Source organism: Cucurbita moschata, unplaced genomic scaffold, assembly GCF_002738365.1.
Source record: "Cucurbita moschata cultivar Rifu unplaced genomic scaffold, Cmos_1.0 Cmo_Scf00018, whole genome shotgun sequence".
NCBI lineage: Eukaryota > Viridiplantae > Streptophyta > Magnoliopsida > Cucurbitales > Cucurbitaceae > Cucurbita > Cucurbita moschata.
The window spans coordinates 1,648,806-1,667,429 of NW_019268534.1; the positions used below are offsets into that span (position 1 = coordinate 1,648,806).

Genomic DNA, 18,624 nt, shown 5'->3' on the forward strand with positions numbered 1-18,624 from the left:
GACGGCTAGAGAAGGCCACCATGTGATTCATTAGGAACATGATTATAAGAAGACATCAAAATTGATCAGCAAAGACTTCTAATCATTGACTCAAAGAAATGAACAAAAATGAATGAGAAAGCTACAAATGCATTAACAGGGACAGATGAGGAAAATTCAGACTCATAATTCTTTGAATGCCTAAGTGGAAAATAACAAAAGCTTTTAATTTAAGCTAATTCAAATGGGATGGACATATTTTCTTCTTACTGCGCTTTCATGGTAGATGCTCCATCCATCCACCATCCTTGAATTGTCTATACTGAAAAAAGTATGTCTTCCAATATCCCTGAACAGATCAATGATGCATTTAGAAGTGTCTCTATCATAAAGAAACTTCGTAACTTTTATGAAACTTAACGGCACACAGAGGTAAGAATTGATGCATGAATGGAAGGGAATATCGAGAAGAAACAAAAAAAAATCAGAAATGAACAGGGAGAAAGACAATGTCATCAGCAGTTTGAAAGTTCTTTAAACGAAGCTTCAACACAATCCCACGTCGGTTGAAGAGGAGAACGAAGCATTCTTTAGAAGGGTGAGGAAACCTCTTTCACGCATTTTAAAAAACCTTGAGAGGAAATATTTAGAAGAGTGTGAAAACCTCTCTAGCAGACACATTTTAAAAAATCTCGAGGAGAAACACAAATAGAAAAGCCTAAAGAGGACAATATCTGCTAGCGGTAGCAGCTAGACACCAAGCGATATACCAGCTAGGATGTTGAGGCCCGAACGGGGTGGACATCGGGCAGTGTGACAGAGAGGACGTTGGGCCTCGAAGGGGGTGGATTGTGAGATCCCGCATCGATTAAAGAGAGGAATGAGTGCCCGCAAGGACGCTGGGTCCCAAAGGGAGGTGGATCCAAAGATCTCACAATCATTGGAAAAGGGAACGAGTGCCAGCAAGGTTGCTGGGCACCAAGAGGGGGAAGTGGATTGTGAGATCTTAGGTCGATTGGAGAGAGGAACGAAACATTATTTAAAAGAACGTGAAACTTCTTCCTAGCAGACGCATTTTAAAAACCTTGAGTGGAAGCTCGAAAGGGAAAGCCCAAAAAGGACAATATTTGTTAGTGGTGGACTTGGGCTGTTACATTATCAACCATTTCAAAACACGAAGTCCATTATGAACATTACCATTACCATGAGAAAAATAACAAGCAGCAGCCCAGGTAAAGTAATTGAGTCCTAAGAATTTAGAACAACAATAGTCATCAAATGTGATTTCAAAACACAAAATATTCTGGGAGGAATCGAACTTCTAACCGATTAACGGTAATACCTGTATGATGCTACAGCTGATAAGTTGCCTTGGAAGAATCCATCCAGCATTTTTATTTGGAAGACTGCAAAAGAAAATCAGATTACAGAGTTAAGTATCAAAGAAAACAGAGTCATGTGTTTATGCTTGTCAAAATAAAGGTACAAGTCGTGCACTGGCAGAAAAGCAGCAAAGCCACATGTATAACCAATGTCTTTTACTGTTTGAGTCAACGCATTGAAAGGGATTTCAGATTGTATGGAACTATTTTGATCATCTCCAATAGGCTCCTAGTTCTAGATAAAAATGGTAGTTTGTAATAGATAATCTAAAACAAGATATGCTTGCAGAAGTAAGGATTGAATGCCCAACCCACAGTATTGCAAGCAAGAGATGAGTTTCTTTCAAAGAATACAAGAAACCAGAAGGCAAAAGCATCAAATTAGGCAATACTAAATCAATAACCTAAAAGAATCAAGAGATCATTTATAATTACATTGTATTTTACAGTCAACAGATGTCCCGGAAGAATCAATTAAAGAATGTTAATCTTCCAAGATACATAAATTACAAATCGCATCAGCATGGCCGAACGATGTTACAAGTATCTTTGATTTCATCTGATGATGCAATCACAGGCAGAATGGAGTAATGAATTTTAACCAGACCATTCCAATCCACCCTAAGATCTGATAATGGAATGACTGTCGTGTGCTTTTGGGCCCCCCCGATGTAAGCAAGTGGTAGCAGCTTGGCTGCGTTGGATCACATAACTAAGAATCAATATGGTTTGCTTTGTTTGTTGTCTCTCTTCAGCTGGACTTTTAATTTCTTTCCACCTAATTGGCATCCATTCATCCTACTTATGGCAGATTGAGCAGCCTCGACTGAATCATAACTAACAAATCCTGTAAGATGGAGCAAGGTTAGACGGCTACAGTTACCTAAATACAGTAGAGAATGATCAAAACACTTCATCTTCAACATTTGCTTTTGCACAAAGTTGCAGGTGTAAAGTAGTAAGAAAAAAATTTCAGCTACCCATTAAAGGAATCAACCGTGCTCACCAAAACATTTGCTAACTCCAGATGTTTTGTCAACAAATACTTTAGCACTCAAAACTCGACCAAATGCTCGAAAAGAATTAGCAAGCTCCAGATCACCAAATTCTTGAGGTATGTGATAAATAAAAAGATTAGCACCAGGTGGACCTAGAGTAAAAGAGAGAAGTATAATTCCCAGAAACTCAACAAATCAGTAAATTAAAGTCGGACAAAAACAGAAATAACTACCTACCTTCAATCTGACTCCCAGAGCCTTTACCCAAACTAGACGTTGGAGAGTTATTGTTACCACCAGTAAATGGCCCAGGTGAACTGCTCACAACCCCAGGACTCATCATTCCTCCAGGGTATGCCATGGGATGCTGAAGACCTGGAACTGCAGGATACGCAGAGCCAACGTAACTTGCAGGAGGCATGCCATAATTTCTAGTGGCCATACCTGGGCCAAGGTCGGGTGGGATCCCACGCATTGCATTTCCTTGGTTTAACTGGGGTATCATATTGGGAAAACCAGATTGATTCTGCATTGGAGGTAGATGATACTGCATAAGCCCATAACTTCCAGGAGCCTACAAAGAGAATGCAGAGACTATCATTGGCTACCCTCCAATTTCAATATAAAAAATTTCAATACAAACATGAAAATGAAAACCACTCAAAAGGAAATCAAGATTAAGATCATGGATTCAGGTGTCTGATTTATAACGTTCATTAATAACTCCTCTAATTTAAAAGAGATGTGAATGGCGTTCTTTTGAAAGCATGACAACCAAAAGAACAAGAACAAGGACAGCACAGACCCTCTACAATAATAATAAAAGAGAAACAGAAAAAAAAAAAAGATCATTGCACACAAATGCATGCGTACATACTAAGAAGAAGCCCAAAAATAATCCCCTTGCAAAACTGACCTGATAACCATAGCCATTATATGGTGGAATATAACCCAGTGGCACGGCTCCAAACAGCGAAGAGCGTTGAGAGTCAGCATTAAGCACATTAGAGGCCTGTGATTGAGCTTTCTGAGCTTTCCGAGCTTGCCTTTCCTTCTCTGTGTCAGCCCATTTAACAACCAAAGGGACACTGGATCCCTGAGTAGGGGAAAAAACAACCAAATGATGTTGGCTAAAATATGTCGGCCCCAAAAAGATGTTGGCTCGTGCAAGAAAGCTCGACTATTGATGATAATGAATTTAACTAACCAATTTGACTTGTATGACAAATTCCTCACCGAAAAAATTCCAACCAGTTACAGCTACAACGAATTTCATTTTTTTCTTTTAGAAAAAATAAATAAATGCTATTCTGTCCAGGGCCAGGCCACAATACCATCTGCTATTATAAGTATGACTATTAGTTTCATTCATCCATTATAAAATTCATTAAAAATAAAAGTAAAACCAATGGAAGAATAAAAGAATACGGTCTTAAGCAACAGGGAAACAAAAAGAAGAACCAAAAATATTCATGTTTAATGCAAGTTTATGCAAAGCAATGCTCTGAACACAAATTTAAATATCCTTATCAGAACCCCCGATTGCCTTCTTCCCATTGATAGACGTAGCTGGACTGAGAGTAAAACACTATCAAACTAATAGAATATTTACTGCAATACAATATCACGATACATAAATGTATCCAAGAAATGATCTTGAGAGGCAGGGAATAAAATTTACATCAACATTCTCATGAATAAAAGGGTTCAACATAACAAGAGCGAGCAATACCCTTTTTCAAAAATGAAATATTCAGACAATATTGGGATCTATGATTTCAATGATTTTGGTATTGACCACCTATCAACGAAATTTGAAAAGCTAAACATTTCTAGAAAATTAACTCAGAGATGAATGAGTAGACAAGTTAATTTACATTACCTCCATTTTATGCTTTCCATTAATTGCCTCAAGTGCTGCAACAGCTTGATCCTTCGTCTCATACTTCAAGAATGCACAACCTGAACTTGAGCAACATATGGAGCTAATGGTGAAGATTCAACTGAATGTGTGAGATCTTTCATAATTTCAACTAACATCAAGCTGAAACAAACCAAAAACTACCTTTACTTGTCTGCTGCGAACCTCTTAATATTTGCAAGTCTTTTATAGTTCCATATTGAGAGAAAAGACTAGAAACTTCATCTTCAGATACATTTTTTGGAAGCATTCCAATGAAGAGTTTGTGTTCTGCTCTTTTCACAAAAAACCAATCATTACTATCCAAAATTAATCTTTTAGCAAGATAAATATAAGCTCATGAAGAAAGTGGCGATGTAGGTGATAGATATTAGGAACCATCTTTTAGATGAAATATTCAAGCAGGGCATGATATTACACCTAGTCTTTCCAGCTCGCCATCTGCATATTTTACTTGCAACGGACTAGAAGCCTGATTGAATGGAAAAGGAGGGGTATTACTAATCAATTTGACGATAAACATTGTTTAATTACAGAGTTAACGGAAACATAAAAGGATAATTACAAGAAGAATCATAACATCAGAGAATCATTGCTCCAAAATTTAAGACAAAAAGCCATAATTTAGGGATCAAAAGTTGATCCCACTCCAATGATGTGCATAGTTAACTTAATTTTGTAAGAGCCAGCTTCCTATAAAGGTTTTATTTATTTTTACTCTTTTCTCTATTGTTCATCGCCAGAGCATGTCCAGGCACAAGGGTATCACCTTTGATAGTTAAACTATAATATATAATTGAAAAGATTCAACAACTTTTTTTCTTAAGAAAAAGGTACGTGAAAGCTTAAAGCGTCTGCTCAAGTTGGCTCCACAAGAAATGTAGAGCGCTTCTAGTTCATTTTTAAGTCCAAATATAAGATACATCACAATGTGCTGTATCTAAAACTAGAAAGCAGCTTCTACAGAAAATCCAAGACTTTTAGAACTTCTAGGTTACCGATAACAGCGATTACGTACAAGGCCAAGTCATCGAATCGATCAGTTGCATTGATTAGCATTATCGACAAGAAAGAAAAAAAAAAGAAAAAGAAAGAAAAAGATATAAATTACAAAACATTGGGAGAGAGAGACATAAATTATACAAAATCATAAAAACGTCCAGATTCCACTAACCCCAGGTAAAGTTTTCTTGTTATGGCAAGCATTGATCGCCTTATCCGCCTCCTGCCTCGAAGGACATATCACAAAACAGCAACCTGAAAATGTAGTAACCAAAACAAGCCCAAATCACAACAAAATTAGGGATCAACACATGAATTCACAATGTTTATCGGTTAAAGACCTCTCAAAATCAATCGAACCACAAACAAGCAACAACACACAACCAAAACAGAGAGAATGCGAGTGCAAATGTAAACTAAGAAAAATAAGAACGAGAGACGCTGAAGTTGAAATCAAAGAGAAAAACCTCTAGAGGCGCGAGTGGTTTTGTCTCTGATGATGTTGACCTCGTCCACAAGTGCAAACTCTTGGAACATTGCGAGAAGTTGAGCTTCGGTCATATGCTTCGGCACTTGACCAACAAAGAGTTTGACGCTGTCTTCCTCCTCCTGACTACTCCCCTTTCTCTCTCCTCCTCCACTCCCCTCCGCCATTAATGCCGGTTTCAAGCTTTCTCTCTCTGGAAAACCTCTCTCTCTCTCTCTCTGCTCTGTGTCTGTCTCTCTCTAGTTTTCGCCGTCGCTTCTCTCTCTGGTATTGGATTTTCCTTCTGAAAGTCTTCGCAGAGAAAAAAAATGAGTGCTTCCGATGCTAAAATTAGATCTCTTCAATAAATTACACTAATTAAAATGACTGTAAATTACCCCTGGATTTTCTACTTATTACCAAATTGCCATTACAGCTGTTTTTTACTCTCGCGCTCGTTTGTTCTTCTGTTTGCAGCGAAAGTTGGTGTACTTATTTATGTGAATGGTCAATTACATTTATACCCTTTGTCTTTTTAAAAAATAAATGTTTATTTTCTCTAAATCAAATTAATCGCACGTTTTTTTGTTCAATAATTTATGTTTAAAATTCAATTTCTTTTGGGTTTAAATGTCTTATTTAATTTGATTTTTGTTTTTTAATATGGGATTAATTAATTTCGATTTGATTGATATATATTTTTATCGAATACATTTTGAAGTTTAGCTAACTTTTAAAATTCGATTAAAATTTTCGATAATCAAAATAGAACAACGCTCAATTCAAGTGACCAAATTGAAGTGTTTTCGGAGATGAAATTGGGATTCTTAGTACGGTTTATAATACTAAATTGAAATTTAAACCGAGCATAGTTCAACGGAAAGATAGGTGTAAAAACAACAATAAAATTAAGATTATTTATTTAAATTTAAAAGATAATTAAAAGTTTACGGTAAATATTTGGAAAGTTCGAGATAAATATTGAATTTTTTTGCCAAAAAATGAATAAAATTAGTTGGTTGGCCAACTTTGTAAAGGCGTGGAAGCAAATGAATGGGGTTCTTGTACCATTTTGCAGGTAGGGGTAGAATAGTAATTTCGAAATAGAGTGGCATGGTTGTAATTAAATTGAAAAAGGAGGGTAAGGATAAAAGATGCCAGACTGTCCTGCCAACAAGGTTCCACGCTGCAGCCCAAACACGGAGAGACCAAGCTGTTTCTCGTGTGCCAAATTGCCTACTTGCACATTAAATAAAAATATTACCTCAATATATATTCTTTATTATTATTATTATATTATCGACACTAAATTTTAAATAAATTCTCGTAGTTAGGTCTATTTTTCATTTTAATATATGGATTTTAAAATGTCTAAGTCTATGTAATTTTAATAAATATTAAAATTAATTTTTATGTTACACTTGAATTTGGAAATAATAATCATAATAATTTTTTAATTAAAAAATACAACATGATTAAAAATTGAATTTTTACCCAACTAATTATAGCAAATAAAAAATGAATCCATTATTAGACCAACTTGTTTATAAACAAAAACAATAAGATTACAATACAAAAATATATTTTAACAAATAAATTTAAGCATTTTGGTAGGCATTTAATATAAATATTACAACTTAATTTATAACTCAAAATAATAGAATAAAATTAGTTACTAAGTAATTAAAACACCTTATTTTTGACATATTGGTCAATTAAATTCTAAAAGAAAAATCAATTTAAATTTTATGAGTTGCATCCATTACAACGGATAATAATTATATAATTAAAATCCTAAATTTTTATTGGTTAATCAAATTAATCTATTTATTATGTTTCCATTTTTGAAAACTATTAATTCACAAATTTCGTACATGAATAACATTTATTTTAATATAGGAATAATTACAAAGGATAGCGACTTTTCATCAAAATGAATAATTTTTATCAAATTGCTTGTGAATTTCTTATTTTAGGAGAAATTTGATTTTAATTGGGTAATTTAAATTGATTTTAAATGAAACCAAGTAAAAATAATTATAAATTGGTAATTGGTAATTCAAATCAGTTTGTAACTCAAAACAATCTAAAAATATTTTTATTTTATTTTTTCATCTAAATGATTAAATATATATTTAAATGATTTTAACGAATTTAAAATCACTTCTAAATTAAACCATATTCATGATTGAATTCAACGATTTTCTGACATAGATAATAGCATTTTAACGGTTGAATTTTATATGAAATAGTAATAAATTTCAATTTTACCAAGCATTAATTTACCGCACTTATTGAATACTTATTTAAAATCATCATTGAGTTCAATACTTTACCTAATATGAGATCAAATATACATTTCCCTATATATAACAAGCACTCACGAGGAAGACTAAGCTCATGAGCTTATTATCCTAGGTCGGAACAAGTTGATAGGATCCCCTTCTTTAGGTCCCCATGTCTCTCTCGTGTGGTGACATGAGGGCAAAAAAAGGAAAGAGAGGGACAGGGTTTTTCTCGCTTTTGGCATAGCAGACCCCAGCGGGAGGCCCGCACGACGAGCTATTAGCTTGGTGGTAGAGCGCGCCCCTAATAATTGCGTTGTTGTGCCTAGGCTATGAGGGCTCTCAACTACATGGATAGTTTAATGTGCTTATCGGCATCTGACCCTAAGATGTGGATCATCAAATTCAAACAGAAACAAAATTTCGATACTATTGGTAGAAAGGGAATTACAAGAGCAAAGAAAAAAGTAAATGATTATTAAAGAAATAATTGAGAAGAAGAGTGTAAGGGGAAATAAAATTATGGAGGAAAAGTTATAAATGGATAATAAAGGGGTACCTGTCATGATAGCTGTAGTCCAACTCCAAACCAAAGCCAATGCCAACTCCCTTTGAAGTCAATTAAATTGTAAATCAAGGAAGGACTGCCACTTCAATATGCCTCTAACCAATTAAGCCTTCAGGAAACTTATTTTACACTATAAACCAGATCACACCAATCATGGACAAATAAACAACTAAGTAACAATAATCTTAAGAATTCAAATCATATGGAATTCAATTGGGATGAATAGTTACATTTAATATGTGCATGTGGAAGCTTCATCGAGCTAGACTAGACTTGAGTTTGACCTCGAGAGGATGAAGGTGAAACAAAAATCGAATGGACTTTTCTCACCTTCCTTCATGTCATAGCTTGACGTTGTCAATGCAAGTTAAAGTATATAAACAACTTTCATAGAAGCCACCCCAATGATCGATGGGGTGATCGGGCAGCTAAGATCTCGATTGAGAAAGAAATGGCATGGAAATGGACTTCTCACAGGCTATGAATATGATTGTGGTTTGTGGACCCAATCTTGCAAAAAGTTGTTAGGCCCCTGAAAAATATTCTGGGTCAGCAACCTGATATTCGACAAAGCAAAAGCACTTTTAAACCTCATAAATGCATGTTTCTTTTCAGGGTTTGAAACGGTAATTTAGCCATCGAAAAACTTTATTATATAACTCCATCGTCTCCACTCCGTAGGAACTATGAGATCACTCCAAGGACGCCTTCGGTATCCAGGGGTCGCGGACCGACCATAGAACCCTGTTCAATAAATGAAACGCATTAGCTGTTCGAAATTATTAGAATACTATGAAAGAGACTCGTTCGCGATTTGAGGGAAGCCAAAAACATAGAAAAAATTTATTATGTCTGTACTGGTTCTGAAAAGAATAATGTGTGTATATATACACTTTTTTGAGCTATTGAAAGTGAGGGATTGGAAAAGCACATACTCATCCATTGTAAAGTGCATCCACGAACCCATGATGAGAGGGAGCAACCAAAATGTTGAGCCAATCTACATGACATCGCTAAGAAAAAACAAGGACGTTGGAAGTTTCAAAAGACACACCTTATAAGGAATGCTTTGTTCCCCTCCCCAACCGGTATGGAATCTCACAATCCACTCCCTTTGGGGGCCAGCATCCTTACTGGAACACCTCCCGATGTCTAGCTCTAATACCATTTGTAACCATCTAAACACACCGCTAGCAGATATTGTCCGTTTTGGACCATTACGTATTGTTTTCCACACCTTTATAAAGAATGTTTCGCTCACCTCTCCAGCTGATATGAGATGTCACACGAGTTGTATTTGCAACCTAAGTTTAAGGACATCTGCATCAAGCTGGACAAAAATTAAGATCACTAGTCGTTGGCTATAGGATCAACTTCTTCACTTTCTCTGTTCTGGAAAATTAAGAATCGTTCATATTGTTTCTACATATTCAGATTTACGAAAGGTTTACATCAGCAACTACCAAAAAACGACCAATTCGTTCTAATTCAGGAATTCCCTTATTCATTCCTTCCTGTTCTCCATTTATCATACATAGATTGGTGGTAGCATGTACTAAGCATTACTATATAACTTCATCTCTCAAATAATATGTGAAAAAAAAAAAACTATAAAGCAGTAACACCACGAGATAATGCAAATGAAATGCCACACATCAAGAAATGATTACTGTGAATATGACAGTTACCAAAAAGAAAAAGAAGTTCATTATACAGTCCCACAGACCAACACATTCACCATGAGCGTAACTCTAAGGAAACAAAGCGGTAGCATCACATTCAATTCGGGGTCCACCAAAACCTAGCAACTTGCAAGAACGACACACATTTAATAAGAACCGAAAATTTAGAAGGAAAAGAGAGAGAGAGAGAACCTAAAGGGTGAGAAACGCAACGGAGAGGCCACTGGTTCAAAAATTACGCATCTCAATGCGCACCAAAAATCCTGAATACAATTCGAGAAACAAAAATCATTTCAAAATATATCGGAATTCAACCAAACAGAAGCTGAGCTGAAAAACATAAGCAGAATTTTGCTCCTCAAGCAATCAGAAGAAAGATTCAATTAGAACAGTAATAATAAAAGATGAAGAAAGCGAGAGAACCTGAAGTGGACGATATTCTTAGGAAGAAGAAGATTCGTTAACCATTTCCTTTTTTCGTTTCACCAGTTACAGAAATGGAAAGCTGCCCCCACGCTTCATTTATATAGGGATCGGGTGGCTTCTAAATTGACTCGGAAGTCGGATCTTAACCAATAATCTGGTGTATAACCGAACCGAACCGAACCAAAAAAATATATATATCGAGTATCTTTTTAAATAAAATATTAATAATTTTCGTAAAAGTATTTTTTTAAATTTTTTTAAGTTAAAAATATTACTAAATTTTTTTAAAACTATATATATATATATATATTTTAAAGTTTATGGTATCTTTCACAGTCAATTTTATTAACTTAGCCTAACTGAAACACTAGAAGCTTTTCTCTCTCCCTCGTTCTGGCGGAGTCGCTGATAGGGTTTTTGGAGGGTCTGCCATTGTTGCTTCTTCTTCGAGCTATACAGCGCTATGCCTCGGTGCGTTATTCCATATCCGTCTTCTTCTAAGAGACTCATTATTTTATGATTCAATCAATTTCACACCTCTCTCTCTCGTTTTCTCTGTATAGTGAGTGAAGTGATCTTGTTCTATGGCTGCAGGTATTATTGTGACTATTGCGATACATATCTGACACATGATTCTGTAAGTCCTCTTCTTACATTCACATCAGAATGCCATTTTCTTTTCGTTTAATCATTCCCCAGGCTTTCTTCATTGATGCTGCAGTTCCTTCTCTTTTTTATGGGTAATGTTTTGCGGTTTATGATGTTTCATTTTTAAGCTCGAAGGAATTTGGAGGAATGTTTTGAATTGGTATGATTGTGGTTGGTGTTCGGATTAGATCAAATTCTTTTTGGATCAAATCGACTGTTTGTAGATTGGTTTGTGTAGGCTTAGTGTAACGGCCCAAGTCAGATGCACCGCTAGCAGATATTGTCCTCTTTAGGCTTCCCCTCAAGGCTTTAGAATGAGTCATTGGTAGGGGAAGGTTTTCATACTCTAAAAAGGGTGTTCTTGTTCTCCTCCCCGCCAATGTGGGACATCACAATCCACCCACCTTCAGGGCGAGCGTCTTCTGGCACTCTTTCCTTTCTTCAATTGACGTGGGACCCCCGCCAAATCCACCCCTTTGGGGCAAGCGTCTTTACTGGCGACACTCTTTCCTTTCTCTAATCGATGTGGGACCCTGCCAAATCCACCCCCCTTTGGGGCTAGCGTCCTTACTGGCACACCGTCTCGTGTTTACCCCCTTTGGGGAACAGCCTCCTCGCTGGCACGTAGTTTGGTGTCTGGCTCTAAATCATTTGTAACGGCCCAGATCCACTGCTAGCAGATATTGTCCTCTTTGGGCTTTCCCTTGAGGGCAAGTCAATGTGAGATCCCACATTGATTGGGGAGGAGAACGAAGCATTCTTTATAAGGGTGCTACTTAGACGCATTTTAAAAACCTTGAGGGCAAGTCCGAAAGGGAAATCCCAAAGAGGACAATATTTGCTAGTGATGGACTTGGGCTGTTACAGCCAAACTGTTGCTTTCAAACGGAACGTGCCGAACCTCTGTTTCCTTTGAAACTGAGTTTAGTTTGTACAATCTTGGAAGGATTTTCAAGTATAACAATATTTAGGCCCGAGTTTGGTGGCTGGCTTCAAGATTTTGGACCTGTTTGTCATTTATATTGAGTTAGTGAATGTTCAATGCTTCCCATATTTAGTTTTTTTTTTTTTTTTTTTTTTTTTTTTTTTTTTTTTTTGGTGTTTCAGCCATCTGTGAGGAAGCAGCATAATGCAGGCTACAAACATAAGGTATGTTAATCTTTTCCACATCTCAATTTAGTAGAGTATTTATGTTCCAAGGTTGATGTGAGATCCCAGATCGGTTGGAGGGAACGAAACATTCCTTATAAGGGTGTGGAAACCTCTCCCTAACAGACGTGTTTTAAAATCTTGATGGGAAGCTCATAAGGTAAAGTCCAAAGAGGACAATGTCTGCTAGTGGTGGACTTAGGCTGTTACATTTGAGCTCTACCGGCTATAGTTAGAACTGAATTTAATGGTATTTTTACTTATTTAAGAACAAACCATTCTCAGTCTAAAATGAGCTTAACTGCTAGAGGTAAGTTTTTATTGTTTTTTAGAGGTTGCTTTCTGTTTACTGAAATATGATAAAGAATATGATTAGTAACTTTAGTATATTTGAATAAAAAGGCAAAATTTAAATAACTGTAGAAATATTATTTCCATTCATTCATCCAATAAGAACTTCAAAAGAAAATTAAAGAACAAGAGATTCTTAGTACCTCATTTATGAATGCACTCCAGGCAAACGTGCGATCATACTATCAGCAATTTGAGGAGCAACAAACCCAAAGTTTAATTGACCAGAGGATCAAAGAACATCTTGGTCAAGCCGCAGCATTCCATCAGGTTGGTGCAGCCTATAATCAGCATTTACTTGGCCAACGACCTCGTCTTCCTGTATTACCTACTCCTGTAATGCCGGGAGCTGCCCCGGGGTTATTGCCTGGAATTAGGCCTCCAGTTTTGCCAAGACCAACTCCTGGTGCTCCAGGTAATATTCACAGATTTCATACATTGAAATCTTGTTGGGAAGCCTTGGGGTGTTCTCGTCTGTTTTTATTGATTTCGGTTTGTGCTCCTTTGTCTTTGTAGGATATCTACCTGCTCCTACAATGCCACCTATGATGGCTCCGCCCGGTGCTCCTATGCCTGGCCAAGTGAATATGCTTGCCAGGCCGCCGCCTCCTCCAGCACCAATTCCAGGGAGCACACCTCAACCTTCTTCAGCCAATGGCGCACCTTCAGCTGCTGCACCATTGATGTATCAAGCAAATCCAGCAGCACCAGGAAGTGGTGGTTATGATAGCTTCACCACCACCGCTCAACCTTCTGAGTCTAACCATTAGAGCTTCTAATATCTGTGCTATATGTGTATGATATCCAAATCTCTTCTAGTGCAAATTTAGACTCAACAATTCTTAACATATCTGAAGAAAAATTTGGAGCCTTGAGATTTAATGTAGAAAAGTTCTCTGAGGAAGTGTGGAAAGGGAATATTTTTGGTGGTTGATTCCTTGCTACTTGTTTGGTGGTAGAATAAAGAATGTGATTATAGGGTTAAATGGGCAATTCTTGTAATTTCTAGCCTTCGGGAATGGAATGTATTTGATCATGTTTTTTGTGCTTTTTCATATCTGATTTTCTTTGACAAATTTACCGACTATGAAAACAGTATTATAATTTCTACGTTGCATATGTTCTTTTTGGGAAATTTGTAAGTGACCAAAGAAAAATGATTTCAAATCCAAAATAGTATTCACTTCCATCCAAAAAAATGTTTGAAAATAAAAGAAAAAAATATTGCCATGCTGTTGTAAACAAAAATAGAACAGAAAAACAGTGCCCACAAAATTCTTGATGGATATTCATTATAGAAACAAAAATATGTACAAAGTTTTCGTCTTCCAAAATGACTCGAAGATATAAAGGACTATATCTCTTAAGTGGAAATACGTACCCATCAGCCATTTTTACCAGCATTTCCATGGAGGTAGAGAGGGAAGAGGACAGAGTATTTCGACTGTTCTACTGGTCTTGGCTGTCATCAAAACCTTTCGTGCAATATGTGAAGAGCTCATGCCTGTTAATGGCAAGTGTAAATCAAAGAACAAAGTTCAGCAGCTGATGAACTCTCAATGTGAAAAAGAGAGGGAGTAAAAGGGTCAATGATATACTCATATATAACTTTAGTCAACTATACTAGGTTTGAGGTCACTTCTTTTGAAAACGTGTACTAAATGCCACATTTTACAACACGTTTACAGCTAACTAAGCATTATAAAAGACTTGAAAAGTGTTCTTATTCATTATGCTAATTAGTAAGCCTGAATATTGCTAGAGTCAATCTATGTTCTAAAATTTATAATAACTTGCACCTCCTTCAGGACGCATGGTTTGCGTAGAAAATACTAACCGTTTGTTTTCAAGTTTCTGGATAACTATCCCATTCAATAGAAGCTCGGAACTGTAAACGGTTGCTCCTGCAAAAAGGAGCTCTAGCATTATTCTTGAGCTACTCTTTAAGAAACCAGGTGTTTTATTTATTAAAAAGGGGATAAATCCATACCTTTTCTGAGGAAAGGAACACAATTCGCATAATCTTCTTCGCATGAAAGAATAAGTAGATCGTCGGGGAACTTATCAGCCTTCCCAGTGAAAATCTGACTCCTCTCAATAGGCTGCAAGGCGTTTAAATTTATGACCAATTTTGTAATACCAAAAGGGATAAGAATACATAGAGGTCGAAATTTACAGCTGCAAACAGTAATGCAATTTGAGAACAATCACAACTATGCACAAGCATGTATAGTCAGTACCTCACCCTGAGACATCTTTACCAAACTAGTTATGATTTCTTTACTAGGTTTTATGTTTGGGGTGACGAAGACTCTGAGACCCTGCTAAGTAGGATCAAAGAGGAAAAAGTAAAATATCTACAGCATTAATGAAAAATCAACTTGGAGAGAAACCTTAGCCTATATGAAACCAAAAAACAACATTTCACCTGTAGAAGTGGACATTGGGTAGCACGAGATATGGAAACAGGCAAGTTAAAACCAATTTCCTTCTCCTTCTTAGTATCTCTTAGAATATAATTCTTTTCATCAATAAAACAGCTTGCTTGTCCACAACTTTCAAGCCATGAGTGTGTAACCACTGGTTTACCGAGAGCAATAGCCTCCAACATGTTTCTTGTACGAACGAACTTATCTGCTACAAAATGTGTGGCATCTGCAGAACTCGATGCAATTGATATACCCAGTTGTAAGACTACCTATTAAAGAAGAAACCAGATGGTAAGTACACATTTTGAAAGAACTTGATTGTCATAAAAAAGATAAGCACAGATTTACCTTTTTTTGTTGCTTGAGGGTAACTTCATCCAAATGCTGGCTAAAACATACTCTTACCAAAGCCATTGTTCTTCTCCTCCTCAAGTCTTTCCATCTGAGATCAGGCACCGACTCTGAGACACCTAATCGTGCAAGCTCTTTCGAAGATGACTGTGGTAGCATTATGGGTGTTGTTTTGTGATAAATATCAAATTTGCAGCTGGACCTTGATGTATTTTTCCCTGCAGTAAAACATAGCATGTATTTTTCCCTGGACTGCATTATCATAGTATAAACAGAAATTTCTCAAACTGTGATCACAGTTTATGGTCTCACGCAATACATTTTGAAAACATTTTTGCACTACAGACCATTAATGTAGAACATGTTGCACATTGCTTATTTAACTTGCATGAATCCCTAGGCAAACACGCAGGACATTCGGATTGATACTCCTAATTAAGGCAGTTGACTTACTGTTAGAATTTCTGCCTAATGTCCCATTTTTCATTAAGATGGAATTCTCGCAACTTCCCTCAACTGCTAAAGAAGTGTTGTTCTGATTGTTTGATTTATTTGGATGACTGTGGAAGTTGCGTGGTGTTCTTCTCCTCCTGGGGTGGCTCCATAAACCGACCATCAAACTGGTGATGGTAACTTGATCTCCCTTAGTGAGACCTCGCTGAATCAGTTGGCAACTACCTGTATCGCTGAGTAGATTGAAAGATGTGGCTGAATAATTGCTCCCATCAGGAGACTTTCTATAATTCAACCGTCCCTTCACCGCCAATCTACTTCTTTTTGCTTGTCTCTTAGTTGTCAAATCGGATTCTAACTCCTGACGGTCATATTGTGCTTGAGATCTATTCAAACACTTTGCATTAAGCTTCTTCTTAGAATGCAGTGCTCGCTTTGACTTTCTAACTGCGCCTCTCATAATTTGAGGATAGGAATTATTCAAATGAGGTTTATGTTCAATTATAGAGCACGAAATGTTATCGAAGGCATTCTCTGGACTGCAGGCATTGGCAAGTTTGTTACTATCTGGGATATAAGACAGTGCTTCCATTGCTTCAACAGCTATTTGGGTACTAAAACCAATATCTAATTCTTCGAGTTCATCTCCCTCATCACCCATAGAGCCAAACTGTTCGTCTGCTATTTTTGCATTTGGTTCCTTGTTGAACGTATTCTCTATTTCAATGTTGTTCATCCCATCTATCTCTGATGAAGAGATATCCAATCTTGGATGTGGCAAGGTTGAAGCAGTTGGATCAATCTGGAACTGGATGCCTGCACTTGCTTCCTCACCTACATACTTTTTGAGCAAACAATCGCCTTCTTTATTGCTCAGTTTTGCGATATTCTGAGGCTTGGCTGCACATGACTGCCCTCTGCAGTTAACAAAATCAGAAGTTGCCTTTTTGCACTTGGCAAATAAGTTGCATTCTGCTTCTTGTTTGTAAATGTCAACCCACTCAAAGTTCCTTGTTTCTTCAATCGACTTCCCACCTATTCTCTTTGCCAAACTTTGAGGTCCCTTAATTCTTGAAAGAAGAGGAGATTGCACTCTAGCAGCCTCTCTTCCTTGAGAAAGATTAACATTTGTAGTACTTAGAGTTACAAACTGATCCACAAAGCCAAGAGCATTGACTTGGGTTGAATCTCCCGGTTCTTGAGAACTGCAATAGCTTAACCTTGGCGAAAGTTGATATGAATCCTTCCCCATGTCAACCCCATTCAAACAATTGGAAGAAACTTGCTCCCCTTCATACAAATTTATAGACAAGTCAACCAAAGTTATGCTAAAAAAAATGAATAGAACAGAAAAAGGGTTCAAAGGTTTACTTTTAGCATTTTGTCCACTTTGATTTGCAGTGATCCCTGTACTTTTAAAACTCCGTTTTTTAAAAGTACTAGATAAAAATCATCCTTTTGAAAGTACATTGTAAAAAAAAAGTAGTGTTTCAGAAGTATATGAACTAGAATGGATGTCTTAGGAGTAGAAAAGACACTGAAATGGCCCAAGCTGAAGTTACATACTAAAATATTACTTAACCCTATATTTGAAAATGGCTAATAATATCGAGTTTCAAATTGAAGCAGGGAGTATGAACCTGTATCGCATGGCTTCTGATCAGAAGAGTTGAAATCCAATGCCATATTCTCATCTTGTGCATCACTTTTAACTTCCCACCCCGCTTCATTTCTAGACAGGTTGCTGGAAACTCTAATCACTCGACATCCATTAATTCCTTCGTCCTCGCTATCAAGCACGACATCATCCTCATACTCGAAAGTAGGAATGCATAAGTTCTTCGAACAATCAAGCGCATCCACCATCTCTGTATCAGTGAGAGGACTCTTCAAACGAACAACGTGGTTGTCAAATCCAACACTGTCTTCAAAAGCCAACGTATTCTGTAGTAGTTCGCAATCATCATAACTCGAACCAGAATCGTCATTTTCTGATTCTAAGACCATAAAGAAAACAATAGACTACTAAGCCAACGGCATAAGGTGAAAAATGAAAGACAACGTGCAAACATCGATGAAACACACAAACATTCACTGTTCAAATTATAGCGATGGTCAATCAATAACGCAGTTAACAAATGGCTCGGTTCAGTCACTCTCTAAGTCGTTTGATGATCGAGCGCGCTTTCAAAGTTAAGAATGTTGAAAATAACTGATGATTACCAGAAACCGACGATGAAGATGGAGAATGAAGATCAACGATCCGAGCCTGGATATTGGCGACGGCTGCCATTGGCATTGTTGCTCAAGATTCCTTAATCACGAACTTGCACCGAAATCACATCCCCTTGCCGAGGCAATCGCGGAGAGAAATACAGGAGACCTTTTGATTCGATTTGGTAAGAGCATGAAGTTCCGCGAAGTGAAGAATTGGAGGGAAATTTTTGGAACGCTTTTATTTTTATTTATTTATTTCATATATTTATCTAAATTAAAAAAATACTTACGCTTCATCTTGGAATAACCGTTTCTTC

At 36.8% G+C, this 18,624-nt stretch overlaps 3 protein-coding genes and 1 long non-coding RNA gene across 7 annotated transcripts; 1 reads left to right on the forward strand and 3 right to left on the reverse strand.

The window, feature by feature from the left end:
* Positions 1–1,718: 1,718 nt before the first annotated feature.
* LOC111456261 (RNA-binding protein BRN1-like) lies at positions 1,719–6,085 on the reverse strand. Its single transcript, XM_023098078.1, has 9 exons — positions 5,750–6,085; positions 5,455–5,537; positions 4,701–4,752; positions 4,425–4,550; positions 4,242–4,321; positions 3,276–3,455; positions 2,597–2,933; positions 2,368–2,511; positions 1,719–2,208 (listed from the first exon to the last, which is right to left on the reverse strand). The coding sequence occupies exons 1-9, from the start codon at positions 5,934–5,936 to the stop codon at positions 2,081–2,083; spliced, it is 1,317 nt and encodes a 438-aa protein (XP_022953846.1). The 5' UTR covers positions 5,937–6,085; the 3' UTR covers positions 1,719–2,080.
* A 2,654-nt stretch (positions 6,086–8,739) lies between these two features.
* Positions 8,740–13,080, reverse strand: LOC111456263. Of its 3 annotated transcripts, XR_002712736.1 has the most exons (3): positions 10,707–10,849; positions 10,476–10,546; positions 8,740–9,345 (listed from the first exon to the last, which is right to left on the reverse strand). It is a non-coding gene; the product is annotated as an uncharacterized LOC111456263 (long non-coding RNA). The 3 variants fall into 3 exon arrangements; XR_002712735.1 differs by lacking the exons at positions 8,740–9,345; positions 10,707–10,849 and adding an exon at positions 13,001–13,080 and having other exon boundaries at positions 9,964–10,546; XR_002712734.1 differs by lacking the exon at positions 8,740–9,345 and having other exon boundaries at positions 9,964–10,546.
* Positions 11,069–13,850, forward strand: LOC111456262 (U1 small nuclear ribonucleoprotein C-like). The gene is made up of 5 exons (XM_023098079.1): positions 11,069–11,180; positions 11,304–11,346; positions 12,465–12,506; positions 13,023–13,272; positions 13,374–13,850. The coding sequence occupies exons 1-5, from the start codon at positions 11,173–11,175 to the stop codon at positions 13,625–13,627; spliced, it is 597 nt and encodes a 198-aa protein (XP_022953847.1). The 5' UTR covers positions 11,069–11,172; the 3' UTR covers positions 13,628–13,850.
* Positions 13,851–13,944: 94 nt separating this feature from the next.
* LOC111456260 lies at positions 13,945–18,528 on the reverse strand. 2 transcript variants are annotated; one of them, XM_023098076.1, is made up of 9 exons: positions 18,314–18,528; positions 17,731–18,087; positions 16,091–17,380; positions 15,635–15,855; positions 15,286–15,555; positions 15,098–15,178; positions 14,848–14,959; positions 14,695–14,761; positions 13,945–14,361 (listed from the first exon to the last, which is right to left on the reverse strand). In XM_023098076.1, exons 1-9 carry the CDS (start codon positions 18,387–18,389, stop codon positions 14,307–14,309), a joined length of 2,529 nt encoding a protein of 842 aa, XP_022953844.1. In that variant the 5' UTR covers positions 18,390–18,528; the 3' UTR covers positions 13,945–14,306. The 2 variants fall into 2 exon arrangements, with proteins under 2 accessions (XP_022953844.1, XP_022953845.1); XM_023098077.1 differs by having other exon boundaries at positions 17,731–18,059; positions 18,314–18,396.
* Between the last annotated feature and the right edge of the window lie 96 nt (positions 18,529–18,624).